The sequence below is a fragment of the Carassius carassius genome, chromosome 49, assembly GCF_963082965.1.
Source record: "Carassius carassius chromosome 49, fCarCar2.1, whole genome shotgun sequence".
NCBI lineage: Eukaryota > Metazoa > Chordata > Actinopteri > Cypriniformes > Cyprinidae > Carassius > Carassius carassius.
This window is the reverse complement of record NC_081803.1, coordinates 22,674,266-22,691,133: the sequence shown is the minus strand read 5'-3', so window position 1 is coordinate 22,691,133 and position 16,868 is coordinate 22,674,266. Positions and strand designations below refer to the sequence as shown.

General features: G+C 35.5%; 1 protein-coding gene across 2 annotated transcripts in view; it reads right to left on the bottom strand.

Annotated features, from left to right (window-relative positions):
• LOC132132907 (PDZ and LIM domain protein 5-like) overlaps positions 1–16,868 on the bottom strand; it is an 86,254-nt gene that overhangs the window by 35,167 nt on the left and 34,219 nt on the right. For both annotated transcript variants that reach the window (XM_059545472.1, XM_059545473.1), the window contains exon 3: positions 10,444–10,595. In XM_059545472.1, coding sequence (XP_059401455.1) covers positions 10,444–10,595 — 152 coding nt within the window. The remainder of the gene's footprint in view (positions 1–10,443; positions 10,596–16,868) is intronic.

The following is a 16,868-nucleotide window of genomic DNA, read 5'->3' as shown; positions in this document are numbered from 1 at the left end:
TGCAACGTGGTCAAGTACATTTCACCCATCCAAGTGAACACACACACACACACACACACCTGGAGCAGTGGGCAGCCATGTTCACTTTAATAATCAGCGTGCACATTAGAATCACCATGAGCTCGGAGACACACTTCAACGGCCCTCAACACTGTGACCAAACACACATCATGACCATGAACAGATGCTCTTGACACGAACAACTGCTTCCTTTTCAAAATATGTGCCATTCTGATCTAATTATGATGCTGCAGGGTGACTGTAATTTACTACATGAATTACATTAGCATTCAAATCCTGTTAGAGAAAGTAGGTGCTTTACAAAAAGCAAAAACAATGACAGCTTCTGTATGATTAGCTGGGACAGGAGAAACTGTTTTAACAATGATAAACACACAACGAAAGCTAACAGGATGCTCCAGGGGTGTGACACTGACGGGACACGCTGGGAAAAATGCAGGAGGTGGAACAAAACTCCACTTGAGCCAAAATCAACAGTCAGACGCATGACATGAAACTGAGACCGGTTTTCTGCAGCATATCAGTCTCACACACACACACACACACACACACACACTTCACAAAGTATGAACAGCATACAATACAGTTCATTTGTTTTTAAGTTAAGATGATTATAATTACTACAGAAAAATGAAAAAAAAAAAGCTACATAAAGATTTTTTTTATCAAAATAAAATCTAAAATAAAAACTAAAACACCAAAAATAATATAATATTTTTTTTATTATTGTACATGATTTTTATTTCATTTGCTGTATTTAAGATATTTTACTTTTTGTAAGTAAAATAATATAAAATAAAAAAATATATACATTAATATAACATAAATGTAAACCGTAAATCTATATTAAAAAAAAATAAAAAACATTTTTTTACAGCTCTAATCAAACCCATGAGCACAGCAGAGATTCGACCACGAGTCTTGAAACTCATTTCAGCAAACAAGTTTGTTCATATCGCACACAAACACAAACAGATGTTTGATAACATCAGGCAGATGGCGAGCCGCAGGCAGAATGAACCTGAGGACTGTGAGCGGATACTGTGCTTATAAACCTGTTTCCATCCTCTGACACACTGAACACTATGCAGGGAAAATGACTTTTCCTTTCACAGTCCAAACAACGCAGGGATGAACGGCATCTAATATACACCAAATGACATTTCAAGAGATTCATTACCAGCTCCAGCGGGATCCAATGGAAATAGAGGCGCGAATAAAAACATCATATTTAACGGGATGAAATGTCTTGAAGCTGTGAGTGATAGATGCATGTCACAAGCCCTGTGTAAAATGAGCCAGACTGATTGTGTGGTAATCATTTGACTGATAATTTTTACAGATAATCAAAAATTAAAAACCTGTGTGTGTGTATATATATATCTAAGTATATATTTTTTGTATTTTGATGGAAACTTTTACATTTATCACTTTAATTTTAATGCTGTCATTGCAGTACAGCATCATGGTTTTTGTTTGTAGCTGACCTTAAAATAAAGTAAAATAAAATAAAAATCCTTGCAAAATAAACTTGAACTTAATGAAACAATTCAAATTTGATGTTATCGTAACAGAGCATCATGGTTTTTGTTAGTAGCTATTAAGAAAAAAAACTTAGATCAGTGAAATTTTCATGTCATCATGACAGAACATCATTGTTTATGTTAATAGCGAACAATGTAGCTAAAAAAATAAAAAAAACTTAATTGACAGCTTTAAATAGTCAAGAGTAGGGCTGGACGATTATGGCCTAAAGTCAAAACCTCGATTAATTGAACATTTTACCTCAATTAATGAACGATTATTTAGTTTCGGTTTAGTTTTTTTGCCCTCATAGTTCATTGACAAGGTTTGTACTGTAAACAGGGCTGTAGTTGGGGTTTGCGGGGCCCCGGTTCAGGTTGTACCAGAGGGCCCTGTTTGAAAGTGTTTAATTTGTCTGTTAGTTCTGTTTATTTGTTCATCAACATGCCCGCCACGTCCCAGAATGCAACGCGGCGCCCAAGCCCTATTAGGCACGGTCACGTTAAGAGACAATGAATGCATCCATTATAATACACATACGATTTTTTTCTCAACCGTTTACTTTAACTTTATGCCTGGTTTACACGGGACGATTTTAAAATTGTCGGCAGATTTTCCAAACCTGAGAGACCCCACACACGGCGATAAAAAATCACGGGTCTAACCGTTTTTGCCATACAGTGTGTGGTGTGCAGCCACACGGCAAAATCAACACATCACACACGAACCGATTTGACTCCCGAGCATTCCCAGGTCAGACGGGAAATCTTGCAAAATCCCTCGAGATCAAACGTGACTTCAGAGTAAACAATCATGGCGGACGAAGAGGATGCAGTGGCCATAGTTTGTCCAAATAAATCCAACATGTTGTATATCCCCGATTTGAGATCGGAGCGGTCCCAACTTCCTTCCGAGCAGAAGAGAGCAGTCTTAACACACCACACACGGCAGGAATATCTGATCAGATTATTTTACGATAATCGGAGCATCCTTAAGATTGTCGGAAGGTGTCAATCGGGGCTAAAATCGGCCTAATTATCTTGCCGTGTGAACCAGCCTTAAGACATAACTGACAGTTTTTTCGAACATACTATCCAAGGTACTTTCACATATTTTTTATGTATTTGTCGGTACAAGAGGAAAAACAGACAAATTCGGTGTTCAAGTGTTTTAAGACGCCTCTCTCTGCGTGAGCCTGAACACCAGAACACCGCGGTGCTGAAGTCTTCGCATCTTACACATCCTTTTCTGTTTGTTTAAACTGCGAGTTGTTTTTGTTCGTTGAGGTGCAGGAGGAACTTGCAAACGAGAGCTCGGTTCAGTATTGCTGTCTGTGAGACGTGCGCACCGAACACAGCGTAACCAGCTACTCAGTTCAGCTTTTCCACGTCGTGTGTTTGAATGCTTTAAAGTCTTTTGAATGGTTACATTTGCAAGTGGCAAGGCTTAATAACACGTGAAAATGATACGCTTTCGTGTCGACACGCAGCAGCATTCTGTCAACTGTCCTGAGCGTCTTTTTAGACTGGCCTTAGCCAGACGGTTGAGATCGACTAGTAAAGGTGGGATATTTGTTCCTATTGAAAGAACGATCATAGCTCACTATCAGCAGTTATTTTATCTATGTTCGTAACATTTCTTACATATTATTGCTCGGTGTAAGAGATGAATACAGATTAAAGGTAAAGAGTACCAGTACGAGTGATTGTGTGTGTGAATTAGTCATACCGTCTCTATATTATTGTGAAGCTGTGGGTAGTAAATAGCCTAGTTCCTTCAAAAGTAGAAAAATATGCTATAATAAGTTTTGAGATTCTAAGATACTTTAGTGATAAATCACTGGACAGCGCTGACAATTAGTTTCTGCGTTCCTCTGTGCATACGATCTTCACAGCTATATAGAGCTATATAAAGGTTTCGTGCCACAATGCAGCTGCGCGAACATGGCTCGATATAATAATACACATCCGATCGTCTAATCGCTTGTACGTCCAAACCATAAAACAAATACAACTTACAAATTTAAGTGAAGACGCAAGGCCATCACTATGTGTTGAACCTGCGTTCACCTCCGTGTTTTGCTTTTATGCCACTGACTGGCAGAATCATGTCATGAAAATTATGTCGGTTAGAGGTTCTTAATTTCGGTTACTTTTCAATTAATCGTCCAGCCCTAGTCCAGAGTCATAAAAAAAATAAATAAAACAGTATTTCTCAGTCTTTAACCCTCTGGAGTCTAAAGGTATTTTTGGGGCCTGGAGAAGTTTTGTCATGCCCTGACATTTGTGCTTTTTTCAGTTTCTTATAAATATCTAAATGGCTAAAGTCTAATCTCACTGAAAACAGCACAAACTGGGCTGTAATAATATGTGAAATGCATGTATGTACATGATTGTATTTTTGAGAAAAAAAAATGTTATGCGTGGTTAGTGAAAAACTAAAAATGTTAAATCACTTGAATAAGGCAAAAAACTCATAATGAACAATGGTTCCCGGGATTTTTGAGAACTGGAGCTTGTAGCCTAGAATTTTTCTTTCTAAATGATGTGAAAATCATCGTTTACTCACTCTATTGATTTAAATTTTCTAAGACACTTTTTGTTGGTAAAAGTCATATGCGAGTAGGCACCAACTACCATTGTGATTTACACCTGAGAAGACAAAGGCCTGCATAATGAGCTGCATAAGCTGCATAATGAGCTGCATAATGAGGTGCATAATGAGCCTCTCAGTCATCTGTGTCACTGAGAGGGAAGAGTTACAAGAAAGAATGTAAGAACAAAATAAATCTATATAATTTTATGTTTGTAGTTTATTTAGAATATATTTAATTATCCCACAACATACTTTAATATCCACTTGGGGGAGCAGTTAAACAGTTTATTAGAACAATCAAAGCTGACTTTCAAACAAATTTTTCTGCATCATTACTCCAGTCACACAATCCTTCAGAAATCCTTTTAACAATCTTATTTTCTACAAAAAAATGTATTGTTATTATTATTATTATTATTAATGTTGAAAAGAGCTGAGAATATTTTTCAGGTTTTTTAGGGGGGGGGGGGGGTAAATTGAAAGAACAGCATTGTTACATTTGATACAGTTACATTTATTTGTTACATTAATATTATTTACATCAAGCTTTGGAATGGTATAGTATTGTATATTGTTATTGAAACTGTTTCACTTGATTATACATTTAATCAGGAATTATAGTTTGGAAAAAATCTAACTAGTAAAATGTTTACAGGTTAACATTTTATGTTACATACAAAACTAGTACAAGTACATAAAAAGAGACTTACTCATGTTTATGATCTCTGCTGAATAAAAGGGCTTCATTCTTTTTTTTCTGAGGAAATCCATTTCTCAAATCCTCAACCACATCACATCTTTTTGGGGTGATTTATGTCTTATTCGTCTCTTCGCGAAACAAACAGTAAAATAAAAGAACTTGAAGAACAGTCTCGCTGCTTTTTCTTCTGTTATGGGCGTATTCAAGCCGCACGCTTCAGTGAAACATTATAATCTGAATAGCGTGTTCAGCGCGGGGGCGTGGTCTCATTAGATATAATGAAGGGAGACATGAAAAACAGACATCACGTTGTTTTCATATGGATTACTTTATCACAGAATATTTGTTTTTGGCAGCACTTGTTTAGTTTAAAAGTAGACATGTCAGGCTTTCTATAGATATCTCTCTCATGTATTTTCGTTGAGTATTCACGGAGTTACAGTTCATTTAAATGACGTGTTTGTAAATAAAGATCAGCGCAGACAAAGGCTGCAGACAGCACACCTTGTTTGTTATCTTTATTTTATAAGTGCACAAAGTTTTATGTCTGTATACAAAAAAAAAGTAGACCCTTTACAGATTCGATTGATGTATTGCTCTTATCTACAGTACGATTCAAATTGAAAGTGTAATTTAAAGTTCTTTTCGGGGTTATCAGGAGAAAATGACTCATAACACGTATCCGCGTTAATCGACTCCAGAGGGTTAAAGCTCATCTGGTCAGGAGTGATTCTGCGAGGCTGGTGGGGTTTGACATGATCAGAAAGACTTTGAAGAAAAGGGGAAAACAGCATCATACATGAGCTGAGAGACGAGAGGCAAACACCTGATGAAACCAGCCGAGCGTCAGCTCAACAGAGACATGAACAGCTATGAGATGGAAAGATATAATCGCTTCATGTGTAGTTTTCCAGAAAAAGCTGCGAGCCAAACAACATCTGGGAGACCCGCATTATCAGCGTTTCAGCGGTTTTCAGAAGAAGAAGAATCTGCACTTTATTTAAAAGCCTCCTGACGTCTCAGAAATCTCCTCTAAATAGAGAACACTGGGTCGGATGCTTACTGTGAAGACTTCAGCACACAAACAGATTGGAGTGTACCAGCACCAATCAGCACTTACGCTTCCTGAGTTATTTTACTCCATAACGCTGGAGAGCACTGATCAGTTTCAAGCCTTTAGCAGGAGAACTAATGTTCCTGCTAAAACAGGAGGGTTCTGTGGATACCGAATTACCTCATGAAATTAGTTTTTTAAAGTGATATGTTAGCTAGTGTTAATTATAAACGATTATGAAGTTCATGTTTACGGCGAGTTAAAGAAGAAACCCTCAGGAGTGTGGACCAGATGAATGAACAGATTTCATTTTTTAACTGTGATAATTTCTGTGCTTCTCTAAATCTGCTGTTCCTGAACAAACACGTCTCAAGCGTGTCAACATCTAATACATATCAACTCAGTTTACTACATATAATACACTTTGATCTAATTTTGAGCAATTCATCAATGCATCGCTCATCAACCTGATACTTTATTATGCAAGTAAACTTTCTTCTGTTTTAATGATTCCTCTTCATACACGCGCTACACTTTCAACACAGGAATGAGGAACTACTTCACAAAGAAGGACTTAATCTCAAGGAAGGACTTAATCTCTGTTACACATCTTTTGATGGAAATAAAAGGGTGAGAAGTTTACAACTTCAAGTGTCAGTTCTCTACACTAAATCCACTTTTAATCTTTTAACAATTAAAGAAGTCTGATGCAACGGTTACATTTTCCCAAACATACTTCTTAGTCAATTATTCTAAAATAAATATTAAAATATGCAAAAATAAAATAAATGTATTTTAATCCATTACATTTATGGTCCATAATGGTCAAATCTGAAATAACAGGTCATCTTGCTTCATTGGCGATCAGTTTTCCACACATGTCGGTTTTAATGTCGGAGCCACATTTCCACTCATTTGAGGGCAGAAACATGACACAGTCTGGAAACATCCTTAAGACAACAAGGAAGGAGAGCAACATGTGCTCTGAAATCATCTGTAGATGTATGTAAATCTTCGATTTATCCACACGCTTTTTCACCACAGACTGTGCCGTTTCAAAATCAGACAAAACAGAGACACTGTCAACTGTATGCACTGTACGACAAGAAAATAAACTGAACCACTGATCATTTTCAGACTCTGACTGGAAGACATAAACGTCTTACTGGAGTGATCGAGGATTATGAAATGAGGAACTACAATAGTAAATCATCTGCCCCATTACATTAATTACTCACCCCCCACCCCCCAAAATAAAATTATGAAAAAAAATTAAAACAAAACATTGAAAAATTTATATTGTAAAACTTTTGTATGTTCACAAATCCAAAAACGAAAATATTATGAATTATATTCCCCCCATTAAATAATTAAAGTACACATATAAAATATTACTAAAATTACTAAAAGTAAAACCAATTTTGTCAGAGTGCAATGTTTGATACACTGTGATTGATTTGCCACATTAAATCAATAGTCTTTTTTTTTAATTAAAAATCAACATCACATCAATTGACCAAAAAAAAAAAAACACATTACATATTTTTACTGAAAGAAATAATTAAAATATACAAAAAAATGCTAGAAAATAACCAAATAAAAATAAATAATTAAAATATTGCTTAAAAAAAAAAAAAAGTAAAATAAAATACAAAATCAATAAAATAATGAAACATGGTAAACTGTATATTGTAAAACCATTTTTTGTCGGAGCGCATTATTTTTTTGCACGGAAGATTTGGAACAATATTATAGAGAGCAAAAGGTGCCAAAATTAACAGTGATTTAACATTCCCCTAAACCACATCAATAATTGAACCAGTGCCAACAACTAATCCAACTTCATTAAAGTCCAAAAGCTCTGTTCGGTGCGCACGAGAGAGCCAACACTGAACCGAGCTCTCCTTCAGGACGTTCGCGTCCTCCTGCACCTGAATGAACAAATACAAATGCAGGGTTTTTCCTACATTGAAAATTTTTTGGCGGCCACCAAAACTATTTTTTGTCCTGCCAAAGCCTTATTTGATCTGTAATTGTACAGACCTGCACCAGGGCCCCTCTAACCCCAGCTACAAGACGGAGCAATGCACTGTGTGTCCTGTAAGAAATAAAACACCCCATCTGGGTGGTTTAGGTTCAAACGGCTCCCAGGGATTTCAGAGGAAATGCTGCTCTTCCTAATGCAATGTTATCTTAATAGTAAAGCTAAAGTGCTGTTTGATGGTCTTTGCAGATTCACTGTCAAATGTTCAACAGCTATGAAAACGCCACTAAAAGACTTTAATGGGAGATTCCAGAGCTCTTGCACAATCTCTCTTCCCTAAACGTCCTTTCAAAGAGCCCATAACTCAAAAATATGAGCTGCGCTGAGAGACCAGCTAGAACTACACCTTCAAAAATAAAATCTACATCCTCTTTAATTAGCCCGCCTAGAGTCGACACACATCAACAGACATTTAAAGGAATAAATCCCCCCAAAATTAACATTTACTCACTCTCATCTCCTTTCAATAAAGGAAAACGTCTTTTTACAACAGGGTTGCTGGATTTATGAAGGCTTCTTTTAAGAACAAGTCACACAATGTGTATTTGTTATTTAAAAAAGAAAATACAACCTCATTTCTAAATTCATTTTACAAAATAACTTAATTAGAAGGGGAAACAAGTTTTCACACCCGACTGACAGGTATATATACATATATACATATATATATACATATATACATATATATATACACATACATACATACATATATATATATTTTTTTTTTCCTCTCAAGCTAAAACTCACTTAACCTGCAGAAACCCTGAGCAATGAAAATAAATAAAAAAATAAATATGGATCATATAAAATTATATTTTGAAGCAAGTTGGTAACCAAATAGTTTCTGGTCCATAGCATGTGCAAAAATACAATGGAGGTCAATGGGACCGAAAACTGTTTGGTTACCAACTTTCTACAAAAATAATGAAGAAAGAAATACAGAAGAAGAGCAAGTGATGACAGAACTGTGAGCTTCTAGGAGGAATATCACTTTACTGTTACTTTTATAACAATTCAGGGCTGATTTTCACTTAATTGCATCTATCCACAATCACTTCGATTTTGGAAAGATCTGATGAACTGAACAGGAAATGCATGAACTGATAAAAATGAATATCAAGTCACTTTGGATATAAGCCGAAATGCAGGAACGTAAATGATCTAAAGATAAACAGAGGTCTGGAATAACACAAGAGTGAGTAAATGAAGAGTAAACGGTCCTTTAATTGTAACGGAGCAATCTTATACGGACTGAAATAACTGATGATAGATGAACTAAACTACGGTTAAAGATTCAGCAGTGGGCAGGACACTCGCTCAAACCCTCAGAAGAAACGAGAGAATTAAAAACAGGCGTCCGATCCGAACATGTTGAGCGCATTAGATCCTGCGTGTCCCGTCGTGGGAAGAGACCCCTGGAGAGACGAACCCCGCCAAGAGCTCCAAACACAAACAGCTCTTCTGCTCTGGAGGATCTGCTGTCGTATTTACACAATCCCTCATCTGATCTGGACAACGGATCATTATCAATGTTGAAATCAGTTGTGCTGCACAATATTTTTGTTAAAACTGTGATGCATTAGATTTTTCAGGATTCACAGGAATCACAAAACTAGCATTTATTAAAAAAAAAAAAACTTTAACAATTTAAAAATGTCTTTACTGGCACTTTTGATCAATTCAATGCATCCTTACTGAATATAACTATACATTTTTAGTGCTATTATTTTTTTATTGGTATTCGGTACCAATACCAGTGAAAATCCACGGTTCTCTGTACCAATTTCAGTACCAAAGCAAAACACAAAAATATGCTAATTAAAAAACAAAACAAAAAATGTATTACGTATTTATGTCTTCATTGAGACGGCAGATGCTGAAATTACTGCAAGCATCACGTGCTTCAGTCTATGTAGTAAACAAACCATTCATTCACACAGAAAATTCAGATTTAACATTTACAGATACAGGTCCTACAGAGATTTGATTTGATTAATTTATGCTAACTTCGACAAATTCCGTGACTGTCCATATTAAAATATAAGTTTCAGTGATGAAATCATAGCGCTGTATGCATCAAGAACCAGTTTGACCGGGTCCTCGGTACCACCGGTACTTAAAGAAACTTGGTACAGTCACATTTTCAATTTTTTAGTACCGACTTGGTACCGAAGTTCCGTTTTTTTAAAAACACTAAATGGTAGTGTATCAGTTTCCACAGAAATATTGTGCAGCACAACTGTTTTTAACACTGATAATGATCAGAAATGTTTTTTGAGCAGCATATTACAATGATTTCTGAAGATCATGTGACACTGAAGACTGAAGAATATTCCAGTGTTAATCACAATTTGGTGATACTATAATTCACCTGTATTGATTACAATTATTTTTCAAACAAATTTGCAATATCCACCATAAATCCATTTATATTCTGGGTGCCATGAGACACAGACAGCTGAAACATCAAGCAATAGAAGAAACGTGTGAGTGTGTGTGTGTTACCTCAGCAGCGAGAGGTTCAGGTTTCCCGTACAGGCTTTGATTTTATTCTGGGCTTCCAGGTGTGTCATTCCCTCCGTGGCGATGCCGTCAATAGACTGCACGACGTCCCCGACGCTGATCTTGGCTTTGGCTGCCTTTCCTCCTTCTGTCAGCTGCATCAAACACAATCAATCAATGACTTCAGGCTTTAACTGCATTCAGTTCCTCACTCTAATCAAGTGAGGTGAAGACTTCAAATGTGGCGTCTGTGACAATGGACTGTGTGTTATGATGTTTTGGTGTCCTTTTCAAAGTCTGAAAGCTTTATGTACCTTTCATTTGAACTGCATTAAAAAGAGAGACAGGAGAGTCTTCAAAATTTCGAATAATCTTTCAACGTATTTGAATAGAATACTCGGTTTTGACTTTTATTAGATGCTTGACACAATGTTATTTTAGTATTATTTATATAGTAATATTAGTATTTTTCAATATTAGTATTTTTAGTTTAGTTTTCATTAAAATTTATAGCTTAAGTGTGTGTTTTTTTTTCTGTACTTTTCTCTTTCACTTTTATGAAAATAAAATTTATTTTACTTCTGCTAATTGCCAAGGCATAATTTTCCATTTTTATCTTAACTTTTGGTACATTTTCATATTTTTAATTTTTATTTAAATTTACAGTTATTTTATTATTTTGTCTTTTTACTACTTCTTTTGTTTTATTACTTCTTTTTATATTTCCATTTACCTGCAGTTTCTTTTAACTAGAATGACTAAAAATATAACTGAAATAAAAAAAATGAAGTTAAATAGAAATTTTAAAAACAACTAATAAAACTAAATAACTAATAAAAATGAGAAAGCACATAATAAAATAACTGAAAATTTAAGTGAAAACTTACAATTAAAAAAAAATATACACGTGCTTAAGTACTGTGTTAAAACTGACAAATTCACACAAAAATTCTGTCAAAATGCCCGTCTTGGTAAGTATCCTACAGCATTCATAGCCGACTGAACGTCTTTATATTAATCAAACAGCAACAACACAGAAATCTCGCACTGCTCTTGATTAAAAAGCTTTTGTAACTTTAATACAGAACAATCTTTAACTTATACATTCAAATATGGGATGCTGTTTTACATTTGATTACTTTATTCAATTTCTGTACCTAATGCTAGACCTCCCAAAAAAAAAAAAAAAACTGAAAAAAAATCACTGTTTATTTTATTTGTATCTTTACTCTATTGTATTTATTTGTACTGTTGATCGTATTTATATAGATTTCTTTTTTTAAGTATAGCTTCTCCATAAACAGCACATACCGAACCATACCGAAACCGTGACTCTAAAACCGTGAAACAAACCGAACAGTGAAAAATTTGAACCGTGCCACCCCTAGTATTTATTAATATTTACATCGATATATTTTTATATTTTCAGTTTTCATTTTAATTTTAGTTTAACTTGGTTATTTTGTTGTGTGCCTTGTCATTTCTATCAGTGTTTTCATTTCCTTTTTTAATATTTGTATTTAACTGCATTTAGTCTTTCAACAAATTTTTATTTTATATCGGCTTTTAAAAAATTAGCTGTAGTTAACAATAACACTTTACTGACGATGCATCTCACACCCGGACGCATCCCACTGACTTAGATGTCAAAAGTACAATTCTTCTTAAAATAGTGTTATATTTCATCTCTACTGTTTAATTCTATGCATGTCTGTACTTTCTATATGCGTGTAAACATACTTGGCAAAAAAGCTCTTTCTGACTTTCTAAAAACGGGATACAGGTAAAAAATACAGTAAAAAGACCTGGCCTTAAAAAATCTAACTCTTCACAGAAGCTGAAGATTAAAGAATGACTGACTCTCGGCTGACCTTTGACCCTCTCGGCCCAAACTGAAGTGAGTTGGTGAAATAATACAGGCCCTTGATGCCGGAGTGCAGTGAGACACTGATGAAATAACTAGCTTCAGGAAACAAGAGCCCAGCTGGAGGGGCTGTGATTCATTAACCCTTTAAATCTGATGCTGCTTTTCTGTTCTCCTTATCAGATCAGACCTGACAGCCTGTTAGAAACCAGCTTCGCTCGTTAGTACTGGCTCGAGATCTTGTCTGGACTAATGAACAACCCGATACCTTACCAGATAACTACAGCACAGGAAGAAAGTCTTTACACAGAGGAGAATAAAACCAAACAGCTTCTGTGGAGCCTCTCAGAGAGAAATGTTTGGTTGTATTTTCATGTCACACCAGTTATAATGGATATTTTCATGGTGAGAAAGAAGATATTAAAATGAAGCAAGTAATTAAAAAAGAAAACGATTCAATATAAATATACTGTATATAATTGTAAATAGGCAGGATTATATATATATATGCAATGTATTTTGTTTAAAGCACTATATAAATAAAGGTGATTAAACCGATGTAATTAGGAATCAAAAAAATATTTAAAAAGAAAATATATATAAAAAATTCAACAAGGCAGGACTGGATTTTATCCATCAGGAATAGATTGGATTGTGCAAAGTGGAACGGAGTCATGTGACTGAACAGGTCAGTGACATCAGCTGGAAAAAGCTACTCAATCTGTCCTGGTATCATGAACAATCGAGGAACCGAAACATCTCAAGCCATTATAATACACCTCAAACACACTGAGCTTAGCTATAAAAGGAATGGAAAAACTAAATGAGAGATAGACACGGTTATGACAGAGTTTAAACTCACAGCACACTTTCCTCATTAAAAGCTGATCACATCAGTTAAGCTGGATCTAAACTGGGCTCATGAGTGACAGCGTTTCAAACATCCATCTGTGGCCATCAAAGCATGACCTTCCCAACAAACAGAGCCAGAGATGTGCCTATATATATAGGTCTATATATATACATATCTGTATACTATATATATATATATAGTGCCCAATTTTCCATAATTTTCTGCTCTCGGCTGAAACTTTTAAAACAACAAGCAGGATGCGGGACTGATGACAGAAACACTTCAGCCTGTCAAAACAATCAAGTTATGCCTGTTCCCATGATGTTATTTGAGTTTAGAGCAACATGAGGACAAGGTTTTCTTTTTTTACAGGTTTTGTTTTGTTTCTTTGAAAGAAAAAAGAAAAGTTTCAGAGTGTGATTGTGAAAGTGTGATTTATACAATATTGTTATGTGGTGGTGCTTTAAATTACTGAATGTTAATTGTTCTATCTGAGATCGCAGGTGCAGTCATGAATGACATCATGGGAAACCCCGTATTTAAGCCGGTCCGGAATTGAGGCTGGTCTTTCTCGGTTCTCTCTGCTCTCGCGGCGCTCGCTGCTCTAGCTGTCTCCACCCTTCTGATCAGTGACAGCTGGGGTTTCTTGCCTCATGGCGAGTGGTCCACGATCTTCGCCTCGACTGTTCCAGATCATGGACTGGGTTTTTATTTGTTATTTTCAAGCCAGGTAGTGGGTATTTTCTTTGATCACTTTTATTATTTATTTAACACAGCGTAGGAAAGCAGTGGCCCGGAAGACTCACTCTGTTTGTTGTTTTCTTCGGGAGCAGATAAGATCTCGCCTACAGAGTTAGATAGTCAGGTTTTCTGTTTTCCTTTTGCTGCCCTACCTGTACTATTAGTTTGATTTATTGTTTATTGTTGGTGCGCTCTCTCATTTGTTTCATTAAAAGAAACGATTTACACCTTGAAACCTCACCCAATCGTCTGTGATTCTTAATATGTACGGTCCTTGTCTTACATGTGTTTTAACGAGCCAAATTAGATAAAGGGCCGTAACAAATATACTGTAAAATGTATGTACCGTATTTTTCGGACTATAAGTCACACTGGACTATAAGTTGCATTTATTTAGAACCAAGAGAAAACATTACAGTCTACAGCCGCGAGAGGGCGCTCTATGCTGCTTAGTGGTGGACTACAGGAGCACTGAGCAGCATAGAGCGCCCTCTTGCGGATGTAGACGGTAATGTTTTCTCTTGGTTCATTTCTCTTGGTTCATGTCAAATTAATTTTGATAAATAAGGCGCACCTGACTTTAAGTCGTAGGACCAGCCAAACTATGAAAAAAAGTGTGACTTATAGTCCGGAAAATACGGTACTCGGAATGCAATGGAAAAATGGCTGTTTGTATTTATGTTTTTATTTTGCGTCAACAAACATGGCTATTTTTATGATGACAAACAGGTTATTAAAGCAAAATATGCATTATATGTTTTTAAAGTATCTATGAAATAAAAGACGAAAACTATTACATATAAATTTAAAAGTAAATATAAAGATGTATGACTATTTTATAAGGAATCGACTTGATCATGAAAATTGGGTTTTCAATCACATAAAAAATCTATTATTTAAAAGTAAACAAATATGAAAAGAACAATAGATACAGGGCAGGACTAAGTATATTTTAAATATTTTTACATTTATAATATATTTTTAATATATGTCAGGATTATAAATAGTGGAAATTTATTATTTAAATTGTAAATTTAAATTTATATTTAAACAGGACTGGGAACTGACTGGATTATGACAAGTGGCTAGTGTTGCACGGTGCACCGATACTTCAAAAGTATCGAGATTCTCGGAAATTAAAAACATCACGATTCCTACATTTATTAGTATCGATACTTCAAAGAATGACTGCGTTCCAGATTTGTAAGAGACGTCTTTCATGTTGGTGTGGTGTGCATAATCGCATTAAATAGTTTAAATAAGTTGTTCAGATGAACAAAGCACGAGGTTTTCTTGCATGATTAACATTTTAATTGTTTGGTCAGACAGTTCATATATATTATTCACATTAATCGTGGATTAAACGTGGAGTTATGTTCTGTATGCTAAATATGAAAACGAGCGTATCTGCACAGCACCTATAACTGTGCTGTATCTGCTGATTGCGGAGATTTACATGCTTGGCTCACTGACCCCGTAAACTCATTCATTTCATTCACGAACGAGATGTATCAGTTTATTCAACTCATTCACGAATGAGAAGAGCTCTCGATCTCCTTCAGTGAAGGGCGGATTCGTTCACTATATTCAACAAATCACATGCTCCGTCACATTTTGAGTAACTCTTTAAGAGGATGAAACAGTTCACAGAGCTGTTCACGAGCTGCGCATGCACTGCTAATAGCACCGTGCTCGCGCGCTGCTGTGGAGGGAGGAACTTCAGTGAACAAGAAATATGAGTCTAGTAGCAACGTATCTTCCGTGATGTCCCCCATGCGCGGGTCGGGGTGGGTAAATAAATTGTACTTTATTTGCGGGCTGGGGCGGGCCAAATAATTTCATAAAAGCGGGACCTAGGCTGCATCACTAGGCTGCACGAGCGAGCACAAATGATACTGTGGCCGCCGGTCCACGACTGTAGAAAAAGATGACGCTCATTAAAGCTCACTGGCTGAGTTTTCTCCTCTGAAAGAAAAGGTTGCACAACTGACAGAATAAGTTGCAATATCTGAGATATTGCTGCTAAATTTTATTTGCTTTTTTTTTTAACTTGAATGCCATTGCTTAAATTGATATTTATCTTTTGACATTTAATCATCTGAATTCAGAAACATTGTTTAATATAAATCGCTGTTCATATTTTTATTCAAAGTTCAGAATCAAGATAAATTTATTACTCTTATGTTTCTTATGATAACTGGGAATGCTGCTAAATTTATTCTTTCTTTACCTTGAAGGTCATTGCTCTATTTTATTTTTTATATTTTGATATTTCATATTTTGTTCAAATGTTTAATATATCTGCTGTTCATATGTTCATTTATTAGTGTGTTATATGATTAGAATGTTGTCCCGGTTTTAAAATAAATCAATGATATTGGAGAGTGTATTTTCCCTTTTCAGGAAAAGTATCGAAAAGTATCAAAACCATAAAATATATAGAAAAAAAAATAAATATAAAAATGAATATAAACCTAAATAAATAAAATATAGGGTAGGATTTTAAATATATTTATTTTTAATATTTAAATACAGGACAGGATTTTATCAATCAGAAATTGGTTGAAAAAGTGGAAGTGGATTGAAGTGAAATTCCTGTTTTATTTGTTAACTTTAAAAGACAAAATGATTCAAAGACTGACTGTGACAGATGTAAAAGTCTCATGTTCAGAAGGGATATATGCCACAATGCACTACTCAAGCAGCAGGAACGTCCAAACGAGAGCTCACACACCTTTAAATCTCTGAAAGCACCTCTGGGAGTTTGACGGGGTCACACACACTTATTCGAGTCATTAGGTCAACGGCCCATGATGAGGTCCCACATCTTCAGTCGGTCAGAGGAACACACTAAAGCCTCCTGAACCCGCACAGACACACGTGTGCAAAAGACGCTTAGCATTCATTTAGCAGTCATTTCTTTTATTAACATCATAAACTAAACCTCAACCTCATAAAGCTGAAGGCAAC